At 41.7% G+C, this 22,870-nt stretch overlaps 1 protein-coding gene across 4 annotated transcripts in view; it reads left to right on the top strand.

Annotated features, from left to right (window-relative positions):
• The window catches only part of TGFBR3 (transforming growth factor beta receptor 3), a 205,943-nt gene extending 185,327 nt beyond the window's left edge, over positions 1–20,616 (top strand). For 2 of the 4 annotated variants that reach the window (XM_040470957.1, XM_040470958.1), the window contains 3 exons: positions 6,115–6,156; positions 8,390–8,497; positions 20,053–20,171. In XM_040470957.1, the coding sequence (XP_040326891.1) occupies positions 6,115–6,156; positions 8,390–8,497; positions 20,053–20,171 (269 nt within the window). Of the gene's footprint in view, positions 1–6,114; positions 6,157–8,389; positions 8,498–19,875; positions 20,005–20,052 lie in introns of those variants that run through there. The other 2 variants (XM_040470959.1, XM_040470960.1) reach the window with 2 other exon arrangements.
• The last annotated feature ends 2,254 nt before the right edge of the window (positions 20,617–22,870 follow it).

Below are 22,870 nucleotides of genomic sequence, written 5' to 3'. Positions count from 1 at the left end.
TGTGCTGGTGGTGATGATAGTCATGGAGATGATAATGATTATCTAACATTTACGGGGCATTTGCTTACTACAGGGCTCTGTGCTGAATGCTTCATGTGGGTAATCGTATTTAATCATCATAGCCCCTCTGGGAGGCAAGTATAGAGCAATATAAGATAACCTGACATAAATAAATGGTGGGTCCGAGATTCAAATCCAGGCACTTTGATTCCAGGGCTTGTGTTCTGTAAACCCTATGCCTTATCCTAGGTAGAGGTTGATTCTAGGTTTTAATAAAAACTACAAGCAACATAGGTATCTATCTCCTCACACCCTTTTCACACCCCTTCTCCTATTCATGCCATTTCACACTGGCATTCAAGTTCATACTCAAATACTCTAATGATTGTGAACTGAAAAGATGAAGAATTTTAGGAAAAAAATCTGTTCCCCAAAGGGTAAGATGTTGGGACACATGTAAGCCGTTCAAGAGAGTATTAAAATTGAGAAGTTCTGTGACTCTGAATTGTAACTCACAAAAAAGCCCAGAAAACATGAATAGTCGATGCATATTATGGTTTATGGCAAAACAATTAAAATAGTTGAGGTAGTGCCATCCTACCATATTTTCTGAAATATTTTGAAGTATAGGCACGTTAGTGCTGTTTGCTTTGGATGCTGTGACCATTTTTGTGGCATTTGAGAACACACTAGGGCTTGCACAATAAAAATGGCTCTACCACAGCAGTGATGATTTTTGAAAATGGTGAAAGGGAAGATAATCATTTGTCTGAAATTTAGGGCACATATAAAAAAAATGAGTGAGAAAGAACAATAAACATCACCCCCAAGTTTGCCATGATTTATATACAATATGTAATTTTTAGCAAGTTAAATGTTCAAAATACTGAATTTCCACTACCTAACTTTTTAAAAATAAGTGTGCTCAGGACAGCACCTGGCATATCATGGGCACTTGGTAAATGTTAATTTCCTTTCCTTCCTCTTAACCTCTCAGCCAAACTGGGTTTTTGTGGGGAGTAGGGGTGGAAGGGGAATGAAAGGGAAAGCTGTAAACGTCAATTGGAAGTTAATCCAAGAGAGGCGTTACTTTTTGGAACATACTTGATTTTTCCAGAACAAAAATACTCTAAAGCACCCAGCCGGGTTTTGTCCTCAGGCTGAAGTAGAGATGAGGGGAAGCTGAGTAGAAAGATGGTAGAAATGCTTAACTGGCAGACCAAGACATTCAGTCTTTATCCAGTAAGGGACAGAGGTATCTAGGGACTTTTTACTTTGGAAAATTTTAAATATATACGAGAGTAGGATAGGATAGGATAGGATAGGATAGGATAGGATAGGATAGGATAGGATAGGATAGAATAGAAGAATGAACTACTATGTATCCTCCGTGTAGTTTCAGCAGCTGCCAATTTATGGCCAAACTTGTTTTACCACTTTCTGTCCCTGGATTGTTTTGAAGGAAATCCAGACATTTCATGTCATCCATAAATACTCCAGCATGCACCTCTAAAATTTAAGAACCGTCGAAAAGATTGGGGTATCTGGCTGGCTCAGTTGGTGGAGCATGTCACTCTTGACCTCACTGTTGTGGGTTTGAGCCCCACGTTGGATGTGGAGATTACTTAAAAATAATAACATCTTTAAAAAAAAAAAAGACCTTGGGTAAGGAACCAATGATCAAATCATTTAGGAAGACTACTCTGAAAGCAGCATGAAGGTTGTTTTGGGGAGATATACACAGTATAAGATATACATGATAATTACAGTTATTCAAAAAATGTTTATTGGTACCCACTATATGCTCGGCACATAGTAAACCCGTCTGTAAGGCCTTGTGTAGTGCAGAGGTTTACACCTTGACTCTTGATGTTTTGAGCTGGATAACTCTTGGGGTAGAGGGCTGTCCTATGTATTGTAGGATTTTGAGCAGCATCCTTAGTCTCTGTCCACTAGATGCCCATAGTAAACCCCTCTGCTACCCATTGTAACAACCCAAAATGTCTCCAGATATTTCCACATGTCCCAGTGGGATGCAGGGGGCAAAAATCACCCCAGGTAAGAACCAGTGATCAAGTGGAAGGGTGCGGATAAGTGACAGGGTAATTGGAATGAATGCCATAAATATTGAAAGAACCAGCAAAGGGGTTCATTTACAGTGAAGTTAGTAAAAACTGCACGTTAAATGGGGTCTGCACAGAGGCCTCCTGAGTCCCCAGCTTCTTCATCTTCCTATCTTTCCCTCTTTGCCAAACACCAATAGATGTGGGTACCAAGTAGACACCTTGTTCCCCTGTGGGCCTGCTCGATCCTACCATATTTAGGAGAACTGAATTGAAAACTGGAAGCTCAAAGCTGTGGTCAGTTACTCATGCATAACCCCAGAAATATCCCGTTTATGAAAACCATGCCCAACAAACTGAAATTTGGTTCTAGAGGCAGACCAAAATTTGCTCAAGAGTATATGAAAAGATTTAATTCAGAATGTTGATTATAGTTTGTTCTTTCTGCAAATGAATCTCTATTGTTAAAATTCTCTTTGCAGCAATAGCAAGGATTCCTTTCTTACCATCTTACCCTTAAACCAAAAGTAAATATCGCCGCGTTCCCGTTTTCCTTTCGGCATGCCAGCTCGATTATAGGGTTCCGGCGGAGATCAGGCTCCTTTAGTCATACACAGGGGTTATTGGGGACTTTTGGAACCAAAAGGAGGGTAAAATCCTGTAACCTCAGTGCTGCAGCTTGTGCTTGTTATTGTTTATGGAGGAACTTCACCCCGGGGGAAATAAGCACCAAATGTTTCTGTTTAGCTGCGAGAAGGCCCCTATTTGGGGTGGGGGAAAAGGATTAGATCATAGGCTAAGTCCATTAAGAGTTTTAAAACAATGCCATCCATCACAGAGGCCTTGCTCTAAAACCCAAATTCTCACATGTGAGGTCTCCTTTGGGGAGAGTCATTATTTAAAACCACTTAGGGATTCTGAGTGAAAAAGTTTAGCCATGGGCGGTTGATTGGATGGAACTCTTCCCAGACGCGTGTATATTTCTCACATGATGAACACTATAGAGACCTTTAAATGCCTTTGGACTTAGTTCAGCGAATCAAACCACTGCATCTTGGAACTAGAATTTTGTGGTTAGATACCCCTACTTCATAGGGTTCTTGGGAGTTTAAAATGAGAAAATCCAAGAGAAGGCTTTTTGTCAATTGTAAAATACTATACACATGTATAAATGTAAGACATCACCTTCACTATTTTATCACTGCCAATAGGCTGATAGGACCAAACCCCTAGGAGACAGTCTCTTGTGTGCATTTTGTAGTCGGTGTGTGTTCTGCCTACTGAAATAGATTCTTAAAAACACGCAATCATTTTAATTTTAGTAATTCTATTTCATTATAACCTTCACATGTCCTCACCCTCGTGCCCCCGTGTTGCACAACTCCAGGGGGCACTGTTCAGTTGTGGTGGCTTTGATTCATCCGGGAGCATTCCTTTCCCTAGAGCTGGACCAGGATACTTGTGCTGCAGCCCAGCTGCGATGGTTAATCCTGAAAATTTACAATCCTGTGTAGCTTCTTTATTTTTATAAACAATGACCTCGAATGCTGCTTGTTTGGTCAGTTTTTCATAAGTTCTTTTCACTCCACTGTGGATTCCAGCACAAGGTGTGTGTTCCTTCTTTATGGAGTGGAAATGGAGGTGAAAAGAAAGGTGCTAAACACTGACCACTTGAAACTCTAAAGAGCGGGGGAGAGTCTGTGCCAGGACTCAGCACACTATTTCCCTAAAGGGCCAGATAGTGTTTTTGGTTTCTTCCTCATACAGTCCCAGCCCTGACTACTCGGTGCTGTTCTTGTAGCGTGTAAGTGCGAGCAGTAGACAATACACGAACGATGAGCATGGTTATGTTCAAAGAAAACTTTATTTATGGAATAGGTTTGAATGTCACATAATTTTCATATGTCATAAAATATTTTTGGTTTTTTTTTTTTCCAGTCACCTAACAATATGAAATTTAGGGCACCTGGGTGGCTCAGTTGGTTGAGTGTCTGATTCTTGATTTCAATTCATTATCCCAGGGTTGTGGGATAGAGCTCTGCTTCGGGCTCCATGCTGAATGGGGAGCCTACTTAAGAATCATTCTCTCCCTCTCTCCGCCTCTCCGCCTCTCCCTCTCTCCCTCTCTCCCTCTCTCCCTCTCTCTCCCTCCCTCTCCCTCTCCCTCTCTCTCTCCCTCTCCCTCTCCCTCTCCCTCTGTCTCTCTCCCTCTCTGTCTCTCTGTCTTCCCCTCCCTCCCTGCCTCTCTCCCCTGCTTGTACATGCTCTCTCTCTCTAAAAGATATATATATATATATATATATATATATATATATATATATATAAAATACAATGTGCGCCTGGGTGACTCAGTTGGTTAAGCGTCTGACTCTTAATTGTGGCTCAGGTCATGACCTCACAGTTCGTGAGGCTCTTTGCTGACAGCATGGAGACTGCTTGGAATTCTCTCTCTCTCTCTCTCTCTCTCTCTCTCTCTCTCTCTCTGCCCCTGCCCTGCTTGCTCACGCTTTCTCTCTCTCTCCCTCTCTCCCTCTCAAAATAAAGTAAATAAAATTTATTCTTAGTTCATGATCTAAGCTTTTCTCACCATTAGTCACAAGTATCTTCTTAATCAGTGCTTTCCTGTTAAGGACAAAGTGTCATTCCCTAGTCATTAGCCTACTAAGTAGAATCTGGAATTTGGGATCAACCCCTGCCCTGATGCTTTCCAGCTGTGACCTTGGGCAAGTCACATGATATCAGAGTCTCAGGATGCTCATTTGTAAAATAGTGATAAGAATTCTTTTTCTGCATCCCTCACAGGGCTGGTGTGAACCTCAAATGAGATTTGAACACGAAAGAATTATAGGAATGTCAAAGCATCTTCTATATAGCCTTATTCCAGGCTTCTTCTGTTGTGTCCATTTTTCAAAAGCATATGAACAATCTAATGATCCTTCACTGAATATTTCTGGTCAGCCTATTCTATGCTAGGCTGAGCCTTGAAGATGTACAGATAAGGAAGAACTTGACCCTGCCCTCAGGGCAGAAAAAAATGTAGAGAATTACAATGTGATGTAGTATACGTACAAAAACTGTGCGGTGGAATTAGCAGAGAGGGTAGAGACCAGCCCTGCTGGTTGGGGTTGGAGGTTGGGGCAGTGGGAGAGTCAGAGAAGGCCTCCCGGCAAAAATACCAACAGTGCAGGTCTGGGGGAGAAGGGGTATTTCAGGGAATGGCTTGCAAAGTGTGATGACATACAGCAGCATGGAAAAGTTAGGGAGCTTAAATAAATATGGGTGAAGGACCCCTAGGAAAGGAGACTATAGACAGGTCGGTAGAGGAGGAAGGCAGAACTTTGTGTGCTCTGCTAGAGCTTGGATTTTCTTTCCTATAAGTTCAGGAAGTCATGGAGCAGTTTAATCAGGACAATAACTTAATCAACTCTGGGCTCTGGAAAATTCAGTGTGGGGGAAAATATAGAGGAGGAAATATTTGGGGCAGAGGCAGCAGGGCAGTGGGTGGAGATAAGAAGACCAGTTAGGAAAGCTCTGTAACCAATGCAGATGTGTGATGAAAAGGAGCTGCACTAGAAGATAATAGCACTAAGAAGAATAAAGACATTTTTACAAAATTTGTGTACATTAAAGTAAAAGAACTTTTTTAAAGTGGAAGAACATCATGAATACACTGGAGAATTATGGTATTTGAAGGTATCATATCCTCTTGTTAATATAAAGGTATGTACATACACACACACACACACACACACACACACATTGTCACACTCAAATTCCTTAAGTTGGCCTTCAGGTTTTCTTCAATTTGGAGAACTATACAATTGATGGTTAACAAAGTGCAGTGTTTAAAATTTCTGAGTAACCCATGTTACAGTTTTGACATCTAAAGAGGATAATGGACAAAGCTTTCACCGAGTATTTATTAACAAATAGGAAAGTGGCAGTCTCTGCTCAGATTTTGATGACCTTTTGCTTAAAACTTGGTTTCTCTGTGGAATGCATCATGATTTATGTATTTTTTCTGTCTTTCTTTCTTTTTTTTTTTTTCCAGAAACCAGTCTAAGCATTAAGGAACCAAATCCAGTTCCTCCACGTAAGTCTTTACGCATCTGTTTTGAAATGAAGCCTCCTGGGCTTTTTATAAGAATGAGTTGGTTATGGAGCATTTGGCAAACTTTGAGTTTTGATAAGGAGACTTCTGCTCCCATTCCTCTTCTCCCCCATTTTTTCATAATCTCGTACTTTCTTTTTCCTTTCCTCTGTCCTTCCTTCATCCTTCTGGGTTTTTTTCCCCTGTCTGCCTCTTTTAAATATGAATTTGTTGACCCACTGGCATGTGTGGCCTTACTTAGCTTTAGAGAGAAGAGTTCATTATTTGCATACCTGTATTAGCTGTGATCTAAAAGCATTAACTTACAGCTATGGGAGTGGTTTGCTTATGCATCATCAACAGTAATTACCTGCTCAGAGAAGTAGGGCTAAGGGAACTAGTTGCTGGGTCTTCTAGACAGTCTCTAGTCCAAGGGGGGCGAGGGGCGGTTATGGAGGCCCTGGGGGGACATGTGTGAAAAAAAGAGAGAGACCAACTGCTACAACATGATGCATTGGAAATAGTCCGGGCCAATTTTGTCACTCACTCTGGACGAAAACTCTAACCAAAAGATTTAGGTAGATTTGCCTGTGGTTATAATTGGCAGTCAGACAGGACTAGAGCCTGGGCTTCCTGCTGTATACCCAAGAAGCTCTTCTAGATGGTGTTGCCTTGTGAAGAGAATCTCTGCTTTTTTTTTTTTTCTTCCCTACGACTGTCTGGGTCAGTCTCCATTACTGACCGCATCACATTACACATGAAGATCTAGTGAGTTCCTTTATGCAAAGCACTATACTGTTCTAGTTAAGGATCTTACTTGAACAATATTGTGGAACATTATCATGAACCCACAAAGAGACACATATGGACGCATTTCTCTCATACTTAGCCAGTCTAATTTTCATAAATGACATCTCTATTTTTAGAATTTCGGAGAAGTTTTACTAAAAACTTTCATTCATGCCTCTCTTTTGCATCTGTAAGCATAAAAAGGCAAATCATCTTTTAATACCTGCAGACTAGACTAAATTGTGTTGATGACTTGGTTCATCTTAACCTCTAGAGTTCTTCCCAGTTCTTACTCCTTCCTCAGGATCCCAGACCTTTTACAAACTCCTTTTCTTCACTCCCTGCCTTCAGCAGGTGAAATAGTGCAATCCCCATTTTCCAGAAGTTAACACACCAAAGAACACATGGCCTAGAAGAGTAGCCACCAGGTTGGGAATTCCTAATTTCTAGAATCGTTGCTAGCATGACCTACTTTTCCTGAGCCCTTACGAGTTAGTTCTGGGGCTACTCGGGGAGTCATATTTGTCTACAATTAGATCTTTTACACTGAAGTGAGATGAAAGGCAAAGTGATTTAACTCATATGGAGATCAGCTGGAGTTGCTTCTGACTGGAGAGGAACATGGTATTGAAACATTGGGGAGATTGTACACCTTAAATTTATATTAAAAAAAAGACACCTTGGAAATTTTATCCTATTGAAAACCATTCTCTCTTAGAAAGTGATTTTAACTTTTTATAAGTGATTCAAAGAAGGTGGTTCTCAGGAAATGTTCTATTTCTGTAGCCTGGAATTAATTTCAAGTATAAACATCTTTGCCAAGTGGAGGAACAATTGGTTCTATTTATGTGTTTTGCTGACCATAAAACTGACATCCCTCCACACCGAGACATGTTTCCGTCCCCCTCGTAGAAAGATCACGGTTGGAAAAGTGTTAAAGAGTAGGTTGTTTTAAATGATACAGTACATAATTGTTAAGATGGAGGGTTTGAGCTGAGACCACTGAAAAGTTAAAATCTATAGGAAGAGTCGATCCTTACCTCATGTTTCCTCCTTGGCACTCCCTTTCTTCCGGTCATCTCTCATACTTGTAAATGTTCATGAAAACATGTTTGTAGAGTATTTGAAGTGTGTTTTCTCGTATCATTGTTCAAAGTGTTTGCTGTGGGTCACATTTCGATCATGGAAGTTCATTTTCCAAAGCATCTTCACACGGAGGCTGCAAACTGAGGAGGATATCTTGGAAATCAGATCATTTTATTTTCCTTTTGGGGGAAAAAAAAACATGCAAGTTTCAAATACATTGCATTTTCTTGGAATCCTCATTTCACCCTTGTTTTATTAGTTAGGGCTCAGCCTTCCCAACAGTGCTTGTGGCACAGATACAAAATTGTAACGTGTAATGCAGATCCACTGAAAGTATGCATTGACTTCCCTTCCTTTGTAGAGATCTTCCATGGTCTGGACACCCTCACCGTGATGGGCATCGCATTTGCAGCATTTGTGATCGGAGCACTCCTGACAGGGGCCTTGTGGTACATCTATTCTCACACAGGTGAGTGTGACTGTCAGATAGTAGTTGCTGTGAATCCTGTATGTCTGCCACACAGGCAACCTTTCAGGGTTTTGTTGCATGAATGGATGGACTCACGAATGAGAAAGAAAGTTCATCCCTACCGTTTGCACATGAATGTATTTGGCATAAATGGGGTTTTGCAAAAATACAGTGTGCCTGAAGCACCATTAGAAAAGGAATGCTCAAGGGTGCCTGGGTGGTTCAGTCGGTTAAGCATCCGACTTTAGCTCAGGTCACTATCTATACCTTTGTGGGTTCAAGCCCCTCGTCGGGCTCTGTGCTGGTGGCTCAGAACCTGGAGCCTGCTTCAGATTCTGTGTCTCAGTCTTTCTCTGCCCCTTCCCTGCTAGTGCACTCGCTTACTCGCTCTTTCTCTATCTCTCTCTCTCAAAAATAAACATTTAAAAAAAAAAGAAAGAAAGTAAAGAAAAGGAATGTTCAAACTATGTTAATTGCAATTGAAATGTTGGTCAAGTTTAGCTACTAATAAAGCTATTTTGTGGTTAGGGTTGAATTAAAGACAATTAACGTAGACAAACCAGAAATACAAACCCTTGCCTCAAAGCTAAACACTTCAGTGCAGATATATGAATGGGCAGGAAGTGAAAAAGGAAGCAAAGATTTTATTATCCTCTCTGCTAAGATGTTGCACACTGCCCACCAGAATCCCCAGTCTCGGTGGCTTACACCAGAATTTCTTGACCCTTTTAAAACCCATGCCATGCCCTCTTTGATAAGCATAAATTTCTCATGTCTTTCTTCCATAAAATTGTTTAAATTTTTAAAATATATTTTCATGAGGGGCACCTGGGTGGGTCAGTTGGTTGAGTATCTGACTTCAGCTCAGGTCATGATCTCACAGTCCATGAGTTCGAGCCCTGTGTCGGGCTCTGTGCTAACAGCTCAGAGCCTGCAGCCTGCTTCAGATTCTGTGTCTCCCTCTCTCTGCCCCTCCCCTGCTCATGCTCTGTCTCAAAAATAAATTAAAAAAAAAAAAAAAGTTAAAATATATTTTCATGATTTGCAAACAAATAAAAATGGTGAAACAAGGCACTTTGTTTTCAAGCTGTGCTCCTCCTTCCCCCACATTCTGATATGCCACGCCCCCCCTCTTTCCCCTTCCCCTCAATCCCAAGGTTGAAACATTCTGGCCTGAACAGAGAACCTGTTCTGACCCCAGTACAGAATGCAGGCCTGGCAAGGGGCGAGGCTAGTGCGATGGGGGAGGAACAAATGGACCTTCCTTCTGTTGCTTCTTTCTTAGTTTCCTTGCAGATAGACATAGGAAAGAAAGACATGCATTTTGGGGTATGTCTAGAGAGCTACTTAGGCTTATGTGTCCTTGGATACTTTGAGTTTATACTATGAACCTAGGTAAATTGTGCTTGATTGATCAGCCCGAGGCCAGTGGCAGGTTCAGCCTTTCTTTTTAGAATTTCATTGATTTTCCATTGAACGAATGAGCGCCATGATCTCTGGCCTTACCTAGGGCCATTCAACCAGACAAGCTAAAAAGATGACTGCTTTAAAGGGAGACGAAACACAGAAGGGCATTTTGAGAAGTCACCTCTTAATCCCTAAGCAGAATTTTTACTTCAAATACTGCATCCTCTGGCTGAGATATTTTAGATTATGGCCGAAGGAGATCAGATCCATTTGTGCCTAGCATGGAAAGTCACACAATCCAAAGCAAAAGCTTAGGAGTTGTGATAGTGGAGCTTTGAGTCCTCAAACTATTGTTCCCAATTGGCGATGTTTGAGTGAGGTATATATCATGTGAGAGAGAAAATGAGACTCTTAATCCTAAATGTAATGATTCTGAGGATATACAAACCGCTGGGAATCAATTTAGGCATATTCTTCCTCATGAACAGTTCATATAAGCACCAGAAGGGACGGCTTTTAGCAGAGTAGTATTTTAGAGTAAGTAATTTGTCAGAGGCGTACTGACATGTTCAGATCTCATGCTAGCAGTTCCTTTTAATCTTTCCCAATCTCCTGCCTGGCTGTGAGGTTCTAGGGCCGTTGGCAGCTGATGCTGTATTTTGGGAATGAACTTGGAACTACGCCAAAAAGACTCTGTCGCCCTGAGGATTTTATATGGGCTGGTTATCCACCTATGCTTAACATGTGCCTGCTGAGAGCAATGACTGGCCTTGGCCATGGAGCTACACCCTCAACCCTGCAAGTTCATCTCAGGCCGGGTAGGGCCAGGCAGCCAGGTCCAGGCAGTATCGGGCTACCACATGGCACTCACTATTGGCACACACCCCACTAAACTCACTCCGATAATCCCAGACTCTTGCGCACAGCCATGGTCACAAACCTGATAAAAAGCAAAGCTTGGTTTTATGGCATTTATTGGTCTGCTCATTAAATTCCAAGGTTTGTCGTTCCTGCTCCCTTCTCCCACAAACCAGACACTGAAGGGGAGGAGTTTTTACATTTTGTTAATATAGAAATAGGTTTGGAAGTAGATTAAAGAAAAACAAAGCCAAAAACCCTTCCTGTTATGGTTTCCAAAGCAATATAAATTACACTGATTTGGAAGTTAAAAGGTTTATAGACACTGTCATTTGGGCTCTAACCCTGCTAGCATCACATATGATACAGCTTCAGAATGACTTTTTATTAAAAGCTGTAGCCTCTGGTTCATTTTAAAGACTTCTCATAAGGAAAACCAACATCATATAAGTGTGAAAAAGGCCCACTTCAGAACCCAGTCGTACTATCCTGTCCAGAACTCCTTCAGTTTCCTACCTGGATCAGCTAGCAGCACGGTTAGATGAAAAGAGATTCTAATGCAGTAGTCAATGGAGAGAGGTATGTATACACAGACTCAATGCATTCAACATCCACAATAGTCTAAGCTGTGAAACTCAGACTTTGTATGGTATATTTGGGGGTTCAAGCAGCATCTGCCTCTGTGTCAAAAACAGCCCCTAATTCAGACAAATTCTCTTTATGTTCTTCATTTCCATCCAAGCACAGAGCACCAAACCAAGTCATGTGTTTGAATTGTGGATACATACTTCCATACCTGGAACGTGTGTCAGTCTAAAAAAGCTGGATCCGTCCTCTGTCATATCACAGCTTTGGGCACCATAAGCAATACCTCCTGAGGGCTATATTAACTCTGAAAAACTCCATTCCTAAAATTTACATTATCTACTAAGATACCACAAAAAGGAGTAACAGTCAGAATAGAAATGGTGCTGGAAAGGAACCATAGAATCTTCATGCTTCTGCGAGTCTGGCTAGTGCAGGAGTCCCAAACTTGTAGTTCTTAAAGGTCCCAAAAATCCTATGCAGAATTGTATCTGTCATTTTTTTGATGTGAGGGGCAAAAGTATTTACTTGTATTTTTTAGTAAAACTTTTTAGCCCTATTACAGTAACATATGCACATAGCTTAAAGACTGAAATAGTTCTACAAGACTTATTAGAAGAACATGAGCCCCCTACTGCCCCACTCCCTTTTCTTGCTCCTCAGAGCACCATTCCTGACTCTTAGCTGATTGTTTTGGACATTAATCTATATATTGAAATAATAGAAGTATAGTATTGCAACTTCTTGACTTAACAGCTTTAGGCTTTTTCTTTCAACAATGGAAAATGATAATTCAGTTGTCATCACTGTGTCCCAATTATACATTCATATGCCCCTGATTGTCCCCTAACCCTGCCATCCTCTTAACAGAATTATAGTCAAATTTTGGGTAGATCAGTATTTATTGTTTATATTATAACTACCTAAATGCTAATCACAATTTAGCTATATAGTATATTATTGTTTCTCCTGTATGATTTTTAATTTTCCCTAGAATTGATGATTATCTCTCCCCTCCTTCCCCACATTAGTTTTGTTTTTTAACCCCTTTTTAATGTTATTATTTATTTATTATTTGAGAGAGCAATACTGCTCACATGAGCAGAGGAGGGGCAGAGAGAGAGAGAGAGAGAGAGAGAATGAATCCCAAGCAGGCTCCACACTCAGCACAGAGCGTGACATGCAGGGCTCCAACCCATGACCCTGGGATCATGACCTGAGCCCAAACCAAGAGTCAGATGTTCAACTGTCTGAGCCACCCAGGCAGCGGGCTTAGTTTTCTGTACGCTTCTTACTAATTCATCTGTTGACCCTCTGCCAGTTGTCTCAGTCTCTTCTGAATGCATTCAGACAACAGTATTCCACTGATTCATTTTCTTCACTAAATCTTTCCCGGAGCCTTTTTACCTGTTCATGTCTGAACTGGCCGCCCTCTATATTGGACACTGTTGTCTTCTTATATTCCTTCACTACTGTTCTGGGAATTCCCTGCACCTTGGGAGTTTTGAATGGCCTGTGTCATTCATTCCATGTCTTTTCCTCCGTTGTTGAAAGGGTACATAAGAAGTAAATGTTTGTCACACCTTGCATATCTGAAAATATCCTCAGTTTATACAAACACTTGGTGGACAGCTTGGCAAGGTACAGAATTTTAGGTCATAAATAATTTTTCTTTAGAATCTTAGAAGCACTCCTCATTGACCTTTGGCTCTGAAGATTGCTTTTGGGAAACTCAGAGCCATTCAAATTGCTGGCTTGTTTTGTTTGTTTTGTTTTCTGGGAGAAATTTTACAATGACAGTCCTTGACTTAGGTGGATTTCATACATTATGGAGCTCTTTCAGTCTAGAAATTCATGTCTTCCAGCACTGAGATTTTTGGAATCATTTGTTTTTACTCCTATTTTCTCTGTTCTCTCATTCTAGAAATCATTATAAAGATGAACCTCTTGAATGATTCCCCAATTTTCCTTTCTTTTCTGTTTCCTACTTTTTTCCTTAATTTTCAAAGAGATTTCATCATCTTTATCTTTTCGTTTCCTACTGAATTTTTAACTACTGCATTCAAATGTTTCAATTCCAAGCCATTTTTCCTATGAATTAAAAATATATATCTTATTCCTATGGGTGTAATATCTTATCCCTCTGAAAATAATATAGGATTATTTAAGAATGAGTAAGTTTTGAGGATATAGATGGGATATACTGATTGTGAACTTCCCTTAGGGTGATCTGGCTGCCTTTTATTGAGTAACTGCTAATAATTCATCTTTGGATCTTTCCTCTTGAGGTTTCCTCACCAGGTTTTCTATAAAATAGGTTTTCTTATTTTCTTCCTGGAGAGTGCAGGTCTGGCTGTCAGCGTTCTAGGCACCACAACATCCAACCTACAGGACATTCATTTAATCCTCCTCTTTGAGTTGGGTTCTCTGCTCTCAGCTGTCCTGGTGTTGTTCACTCCTGGAAACCTCAGTTTCATATTCTGGAGAGTGAACTTCCTGTCTCCCTCCCAGATGAGGATGGGCAGGGTCCCACTCCACAGGGTAAAGAAGGGGATTTAGAAAAATCTCACTGCTGCTTATACGGCAGCAGTCAACCCTAGTGCCTGCAGCCTCAAGTTTGCCCTGTCTTTGCGAGTAACTGATGCCACCATTTCCTGAATTTTTGAGGGTTCTGTACTATAACTTGGTTGTTGCTCATCTGTTCTTACTGTTGGCTTAGGTTCTGGCTCTCTTAAATCTGCTACATCACTTACTACTCACCCATTTCTTCACCAGCTTTCAATATTTTATTGATGTTGTCGCCACTCCTGCTTTTCTTTTTTTCTTTCTTGAAGGTTGATGCCTTTTAAAAAATCTGTAAAGTGTCAGGGCACCTGGGTGGCTCAGTCAATTAAGTGACCAACTCTTGATCTCAGCTCAGGTCATGATGTCACGGTCTCATAGGTTCGAGCCTCACATCAGGCTCTGCACGCTGACTGTGCATGGAACCTGTTTGGGATTCTCTCTCTCCCTCTCTTTCTGCCCCTCTCTCGCTCTCTCTCTCTCTCTCTCAAAATAAATAAAGAAACTTTAAAAATAAAATCTGTACAGTGTCATTTTGGTGAAATTTTTCTCTTGGCCTCCGTGTAGGTGGTCATTGTGCACCAATGTCTCAGTCTCTTGATATCCTAATTGGAATTATTTCACTATCTCACCCCTGTAAGAAGAGTGAACTAGATTGTGTTTAGTTTAGAGAAGTATTCAGTCACTGTTTATCGTTTCCAAAATTGAGCCTCCCCATCCTCCAAGCTAAAAGACCTTCCTTTTGCAGACAAAACTGTGCTGGAGGGTGGGTTAGAGGTTGTCATCATTTATCTTTACTTTATGTAACTTGCCTTTGTGGCCACTGAACAGAATGTACTCACAGTGTGATGATAATAAGAGGAAGAAGAGAGGAAGACGGAAGAGGGCAGGGGTCCGGGGCGAGGCTGCCCTCCATGTGTGTCTCTGTACAGCCCTGGGACTTGAAGATCTAGTTTGTTCAACTTCTAGTCTTGTTACCTTACTATGAACCATGTTTCCCTTTAGTAAACATAGACGTGACCCCTTCTGCCCAGGGTCATTGGCGGTGAGAGCACTTAAGCAAGAATGCATGTGAAAAGTCTTATGAACTCCCAAGTCCTACAAAAATGTAAGATAATGAACGTTTCTCAGATATGTAGGCAGAACAAAAATCTAAGAGTGGAAGGAATGCTGCATTCCACAGAGCAATATAAAATGCTGAGGTCTCAAAGTAGGCATGCCTGTCCCAATCCCTCAGGTTTCTGTTCAGCAGTCTTCAGTTGAACATACCATGTGTTCTTAAAGTGAAAGTCAAGCACCTACTTAGGTTTACCTGAGTCAGGTAAGAGCTTTTAATTAGGAGCATCTCTAGGGGCTTCAAATGTTTCCAGAAGTCTGAAGTTTCTTCAGGCTCCCAAGTTTAGTCCAGGTGCAGAGAGAAGCAGCAGGAAGACAGGTGTGACTAAGGTAGGGGGCAAGAGGCTGAGTCCCAGGGATCAGGAAGATGCAGCTGGAACAGATGGGAGCCCTGGTACGACTGTAAAGAAGGCAGGAATCCACTCTCGGCACCCATGTGCTCAGGTTAAGTTAAAGTAAAATAAGCCACAGAAAACCAAAATGTGGGGGCAAATAGGTTGGCTGTACTGCAGGAATATAGGAAGAAAATGATAGGCAGGACATTTTGAAGGGTTTTAATTCCTGCCTTGGAACCTCTTCCCCCTTCCTCATAAATTATAACAACATCAGACGTACCCCTCCTGATGAGTTTCGCCTGCAGAAGGAAAATCTTTTAGCTCGGAGAGTGGAGACGGACCATTTTTGGAAATGATAAATAATGAATGAACATTTCTATAAACTAAAGGTAGTCTATCTAGTTCACTATCCTTACGGGAGCAAGCTTGTAAAATCATTACAATTAGGATATCAGGAGGTTGAGACATTGACTGGTCCATAATTACAACCAACACATAGGCCTTGCAGACAGTATCTTTTTCTTTCCAGCATCAAGTAATATTAAAGCTAAGCCATCCCCAGGCATATGGTTTTCAACCCAATGCTTAAGTGTCTTCCAAGAAAGAGATTCCATAAATTCCCCTTATAACTAACCAATCCCCATAATCAGCAAGTTCTTTTCTCTGTGACCTAAATCCTTAGTGCTACCATTTCAACTCATTTCCTCATGTTCTGCCCTCAAGAGAGATAAAGCACAGCTGTCTGCTCTTCTTTATAATAATCCTCTTTGGGTGATATTTGCAAACATTCTCCTTTGGGCTAAATAATTGAGATTCCTCTCACCTTTCTTTAAAATTCTTCTGTTGTTGTTTCCCCGTGGAGCCTCTTCAAGTTATTCACATCTTTCTGAGATGAAGTTTCTTCCCCAGGACCTGCCATGCTGCAAGATGCAGAGATAAGAATCCAGTTGTAAAGTAGACTGCCAAAGAGGTGGCAGGAAATCAGATCTGGACAACTCCATGCCAAGCTAAAGAAATAAAACAGATTATCCCTTAAGAAATATATTTTTCTGTTTCTGAAAGCATCTCTAGCAACATCTTGGCTCAGCCACAGGCGAATATGTGAACTGGGTGGAATTATTTCTAATGCACCCTCTTCCAAAGGCCTCCTCCTCCACTGTCCTTCCTCCCCACATCTCTCTTCCTTAGTGGGGTTTGAAATTTTAGGAGCAAAGCGTGAAGACTGAACACATTTCTCCTTATGGCCAACTATGATGTTCATGAGTAAGGATCCTTCCTTCAGTTCCTTACATTTGCTAAGTGGGCCTATTCTGCTTAGCTCTGGGGTCCTCCCTGCCCTTCTTCTCCGGAAGTAGGGTGGTTGTATTAGTCACCCAAGGGATATGTTACGAGTTAGTGCTCCAGGAAATCAGAGGTCACTGTGATAGACAGCAGAAAGCCAAAGGGCCCATCTCAGAAAACCCGGGGGAACTCCGTTGGCTTTTTAAGCAGAAGCATCTGCACATCAAACTTTTGTTTCTCAGGGTGACTGTTTCTGTCGCACCACTTCCATCTGACAACAAAAAATCCTTGTCGTAATTTGTCAGAAGGTGAAAGCTTTTGGGGCGCCTGGGTGGCTCAGTCAGTTAAGTCTCCGACTTTGGCTCAGGTCATGATCTCGCAACTTGTGACTTTGAGCCCCGCGTTGGGCTCTGTGCTGACAGCTCAGAGCCTGGAGCCTGCCTCAGATTCTGTGTCTCCCTCTCTTTCTGCCCCTCCCCCACTCATGCTTGCTCGCTCACTTGCTCTCTCAAAAATAAATAAACATTAAAAAAATTTTTTTTAAAGAAGGTAAAAGCTTTTAACAACGTGTGAGAAATCTCATCCATGTGAAAATAGCCACCACAGTAGGAGAAGGTATTTTTAATATTTCTAAAAACAGTATTTTCAGTATTTCTGAGCAGATTCTCAGACAAAGATTCTCCTTGGCTTGGCACATCATTGGCTCAAAGTCAGTAGATTGGCTTTTTTTTTTTCCTCATTTTTTTTCCTGAAGTATAGCCGGCACACAATGTCACATTAGGTCAGGTGTCCAGCATAGTGATTCCACAAGTCTGTATGTTTTGCAACATTCACCACAGGTGTAGCTACTTCGAGGTCAGTAGATTATTAGGTTAAGTTGACTTGTCCACCGTGGTGAAATACATCCTGCAATCTTGAGAGGAGAGGGGGCTTCTTTGTTTTGCTTTGCTTGAGTTTTCATTTTAGACAGTGTTTTGCGTTAGCACGAGAGTTTCCAAAACTGGAAGCTGAAAGACCTTTTTAATGGGCACTGATTAAAATCAACTGGCATGCCAACAAATTACATTCGGCAAACAGACATCAGAAAGCAAGTACTCATACTTCCTGGGCAGGGAGTAGTATTGGCACTTTTCCTGACTCTGAATAATCAAGCCCGTGTCCAATTCTGGATGAGACAGACTCGCTCACTGTCAATAAATGAGGCAAGGCCACCATGCTTTAGCTGCTATCAGGCTGAACAAATGAAGTCCAGGTGAGCCAAAAAGGGAAGGTGGAGTGTTGATTCCTGCTGCTTTTCTTTTTAAATGGAGAAAAGTGTTGCAAAAATGCACTTCATGCACGGCCCCATCAGTCCTTCTAATAGCATAATAATGCAGCTGGGTGTGGATCAACATGTGGGTTTAAGGGAGCTGAATTTTTAAAGTATATCACAAGTTGTTTGGGTCCCTGGAGGCTTTGGGGTTTTTTGTTTGTTTGTTTTGGGGTTTTTGTTTTGTTTTGTTTTTTTGACATCAGAATAGCTAAGAGATTTGATTTCCTTCTAGAAATAAGCTCCCACTCTGGGGAAAGTGAATTTCTGGCAGAAAGTCACTGTCATGGAGACAAACTTCTCCAGATCTTTAATTACATACATACATGAAGGGTAGAGGGTAATGCTGGGGAACGTCCAAAATATAGATTGCCCAAAAAAACCAAGAAGAGTGGAAATACAGTTTCTCTGCCTCTGAGGAATATTGGCCCCCTATCCTCTCTCTATCCCACCAGTCCCGGAAGAAAAGATAATCAGAGGAAAGACAGCACGGGCCAAACAATGCAGCAAGCATACAAATGCCCTGAGGTTGATGCAAAAATGTGTGCTGTAGTTGTGTGGTTTGTAAAATGGGTGACAGGGGAAGCTGTAACCAGATGCGAAGGCATGAACGGGTTCTACATTTTGCAGAGCTGCTCTTTTGGCAGAGTCCTTTGAGGGGCCCCAGAAAGGGAATGGAAGTAACAGGCTGAGATCCCGCCCTTGAGGAGTCGAGCCTTTGCTCTGTGTGTTTTGTTTTAATGAAGCGGGTGGAGGGTTGCTTATCTCTCTGGCTGATAGCTGTGTATTTCAGCAGGACCGGGAAAGAGGAGGCTCATTCATAAACAGAGCTGGCCCTCTGGGGCTTCCAACATTAGAAGAGGGCGACTGCTGACCAGAAGATTATTAAGTTTATGCTCTGACTTTTCAGAGAAAATGCAGTGTTTTTCATTGGAGAGCATGGATCCCTTTTCCCTACACAGAGCCATTTTTTGAGGGCTGCCCTGAGACCAGTTTCGCTGAAGAAAAGACTTCACTCTAGGGCCGTTTGCAAGTGCTAAATGCAAACCATGTGTGTGGGTGACCCAGGGTTTCCTCCTCCTCCAAAGCACTGCACATTTGGCACAAGGAATGGGTTTAGCTAAAATTCAGTGGGATGTGTAATGAAAAGTGGGATGCTTAATGTGTTAGGAGATATTCTCACTGCACCCCCAGTGAACTGCAGGATGGAGGAGGTTGTTCCCAGGCAACCACAGTTCCCTGTGTGCCAACAGCTAAACTCCTTTCCCAAAAGGTTTTTCCGAGAGCAGGCTTGTCCTGCCTCCATTTCTCAGCTGGGTTGTGTTCATGGGCCGCACAGCACTTGGCTGTGCTGTAGCTCGGGCAAAATCTAGGCTCACCACCCCCATTTTGAGCAAGTATATTCAGAAAAAGGCCCCCGTACCGCAGACCTCTCTCAGTACAGTTTAAAGGTCTCACCCTCTTGGGGTGCCCGGGTTGGCTCAGTCAGTTACGTGACTTGGTCTCAGGTCATGGTGTCATGGTTTGGGGGTTTGAGCCCCCTGTCAGGCTCTGTGCTGACAGCTCAGAGCCCGGAGCCTGCTTCCGATTCTGTGTCTCCCTCTCTCTCTCTGCCCTTCCCCTGCCCGTGCTCTCTCTGTGTCTCTCAAAAATAAATTAATGTTAAAACAGTTTTTTTTTTTTTTTTTTTTTAATAAAATAAATAAATAAATAAAGGTCTCATCCTCCAAACCTGACTGTATCTTTATGAGAAGAGATAGTCTGTGTGTCCCGAATACAGGGGCTGGTCAGTTGGTACCAATGGTGGCGGTTTCTTCAAAGGTCCTGGGCACTGAAATCCCGGGGATTTATTGTCATCTGTCAGAGTCTTAGCCACTAACACTGCCTATCATAGGTCAGCTTGTAAACAGTTCTCTTTTCACCAGGCAAAACAAAACACCAACAAACAGGACCACTTTCTGTGTAAGGCCTGGTCTACCTGCTTCTGCCCCCGGAGGAGAGAAACATCAGATAGAACAGCAAAGGGGGAAATAACTGGCCTTGTCACGGATGCGCACACGTAACACGCGTGTTTCTTCGTCCCTTTTCTTCATTAACCGCAGGGCAGACGGCAGGAAGGCAGCAAGTGCCCACCTCCCCGCCGGCCTCGGAGAACAGCAGCGCGGCGCACAGCATCGGCAGCACGCAGAGCACGCCCTGCTCCAGCAGCAGCGCAGCCTAGCTCCCCGCCTCCGCCCGGAGGGGACCGGCGGCCGCCCGCCCCGCGTGTCCGCGCCGGAAGGCCGCAGCGCGGTGCCATTGCGAAGAGAGAGTGAATTCCAACACGCAGGCCACCTGTTGTATTCCTCCCCCGCCCAGGGCTAATACACGTGTGCCCCCTGGGCTTCTGTAACACACTAGAACTCCTGTGAGAAAGCCAAGGTGGTGGCCTTCTCCACCAGCCCCGCCCGGGCTTGGGGGTTTTCAATGTGAAACACGTGCCAGTTTTCAAAATGCTGCTTTGTCCAGGTAAGACTGTCCATAATTTGGGGCCCCGAGATTTACCCTGACTCGAGGGGTTGGTGAGAGGATGATAACCAGACAGTAGGACCAGTGAGGAGATACGGCCAAAGAGCCTTGTATAACTGAACCAAGATGTATAACACAAGAAATACTTCAAGATTTTCTCAGTGTGTTCCTCCGTGTCTAATTTGCACCTTCTGGACGCACACTTCTCACTTTGCTGTCACACCCTCTGGGGGCTGATGTTGTCCGCTTGAAGGGTGCCGCCCTCAGGGACTGCACCCTGACACACAAATCGCAGCAACATTCCTTTCTCGGGCCCTGGGCCAAAACCAGTGCTGATAACCTTACCTGCTCCCCCCGTCCCACACTCGCACACCGACTGCAAAAATGTCTTAATGCAAAGTTTGTATTGCTTCATAAGCATATAGAAATAGAAAATGGCCCAAATCTGGGACTGCATATTTGTCCCCATTTATGACATTGCGTTCTGAGAAAAATTATAAATTGGGGCAAATTTAGTTTTAAAGTTGGAGAGGAATTTGCACAGTATATATATATATATATATATATATATATATATATATATATGCAAGTACAGGTATAGACCATGTCACCTGGCACATTTGTTTTCTCCGTTGAAAAAGAGAAAATTCATTCCCCTTTTTAAAAGACCCTGTGTCTTCAGAGTTGCAACTTAAGTGTATTTGGGAGAATTAGTGTTTCCACTCAAAACGTGTCAACCTTGTTAATAGACCCTTTTGTGAAAAACGAAGCTCTTGTTCGTGCAAATGCACGGCAGATCCTGTTGGTTTCTGGTTGGTTATCTGAACAGTGTCACCGATTCTGCCAAGAAAGTGCTGAGATCTGGAAAAGGGCACTCGTGTGGACTGCTTTAGTTCTCTTGCCTTAAATATATTCCAACCTCAAAAAAGGATTTGAGATGGATTTCATTAAAATGGAACAATATGATGCCACTTTGCAGCTAAAATAAGCTCAACTGATAGTCTGTGTTAAAAAAGAAGGCCGAGGAAAGTTGCCATGCCAATTCATTTACTACTGAGAATAGATTCGTTGCAAAGAAATATTCATCTTCTTCCAGAATTCTCCCCCAAATGACTCTAAATCCTACAGAAAGAACAGGCTAGCTTCTACTCCAAAATATTCATAAGTGAATCTCACTGCCCTTAAAATAAGGAAGTTGTGCCTGGTTCTCTGAATGGAACCCTAAGTAGAAAATGTTGATGATACCCAAGACCTGAGGGCAGTGTCTGTCAGCCCACAAGTAGGTGGAGATACTGACAGTCATTGATATGATACTGATCTGTCATATGATAGACATATCATCCAATCATAGAATAATACTCTGATTTGATAAGTATAGATATTCAATCTGCATAATATTAACCAGAACAGATTACTTGAGGGCTAAGATTTCCAGGCTGCCTGCATTGATTTATTGAAAATTTTGCAGATTTCCACATACAAATGAAGATCGAGATTAGAGAATTGATTTCCTTCAGTTAACTTTTTAACATAAGGGTATCAGAGTGGAGGACCTAGATTATGCTACCTGTGTTTGAAAATAATGCGCTTTGCCTAACCTTCAGCAGAATGTATTGTTTTAGCATATTCTATGTATAAAAAAGTTTAAAGATGTCTTCAAAGAAGACTAGAGTCTTTAAGTCACATATAGCTATATTTTACTACAAAAATGTGTGTATAAAGATATATTTAAGTGTTTTAGATAAATTTAAATTACTCCATATGAAATGTTTAATTTCAGTTACTGTGAATTCTTTTGATCAGTTCTTTGCTGTTTAAAAAACCCTTTCCATCCTCTTAAAAACAAAATTATCTATTAAGAGGTATTAAACAGATCCAATTCTTTAGATGGACAGGGTTAAAACCTTTTGTGATGATTATATTTAAATGTATATTTTTGAGAGAGATGCTACATTGCCAATGATTTTATAAATAATTTAAAATTAATTTACAAATTTATGGATACAAACCAAAAGATTTTAAAAGAAAGAGAAGGAAAAAAAATCACCTTTTAATTGTTCGGGTCTTACTGTTAGAAGTATTATTCAGATCAAGAAATCTGTGTTGATAATAAACCCGATCCCATGTTCACTGGAGAGTGAATGTCATTAACTAAGTATCTCAGAAATGTTTCTAAAAAATGTTTTTTAAAAAAAGTGTTCTCTCCCCAGTTTTGTATTACAGCATTTCTAATCACTTCATACTTCACAGTTTCAATACAAAGTACAAGCTCGAGTTTATAACAAGTTCTGCAAGTTTCCTTAAAACTGTTGTTATATTCCAGTTAAATGCTTCTGTCTACAAAGTCTTTCGTTACTTCTGCCGGCTACACTCTAATTCACAGAGATCATTTTTGTTGTGTTTGACCAAGCC

Source organism: Herpailurus yagouaroundi, unplaced genomic scaffold, assembly GCF_014898765.1.
Source record: "Herpailurus yagouaroundi ecotype Mexico unplaced genomic scaffold, PumYag 77, whole genome shotgun sequence".
NCBI classification, from domain to species: domain Eukaryota; kingdom Metazoa; phylum Chordata; class Mammalia; order Carnivora; family Felidae; genus Herpailurus; species Herpailurus yagouaroundi.
This window is presented reverse-complemented; position numbering and strand designations above follow the sequence as displayed.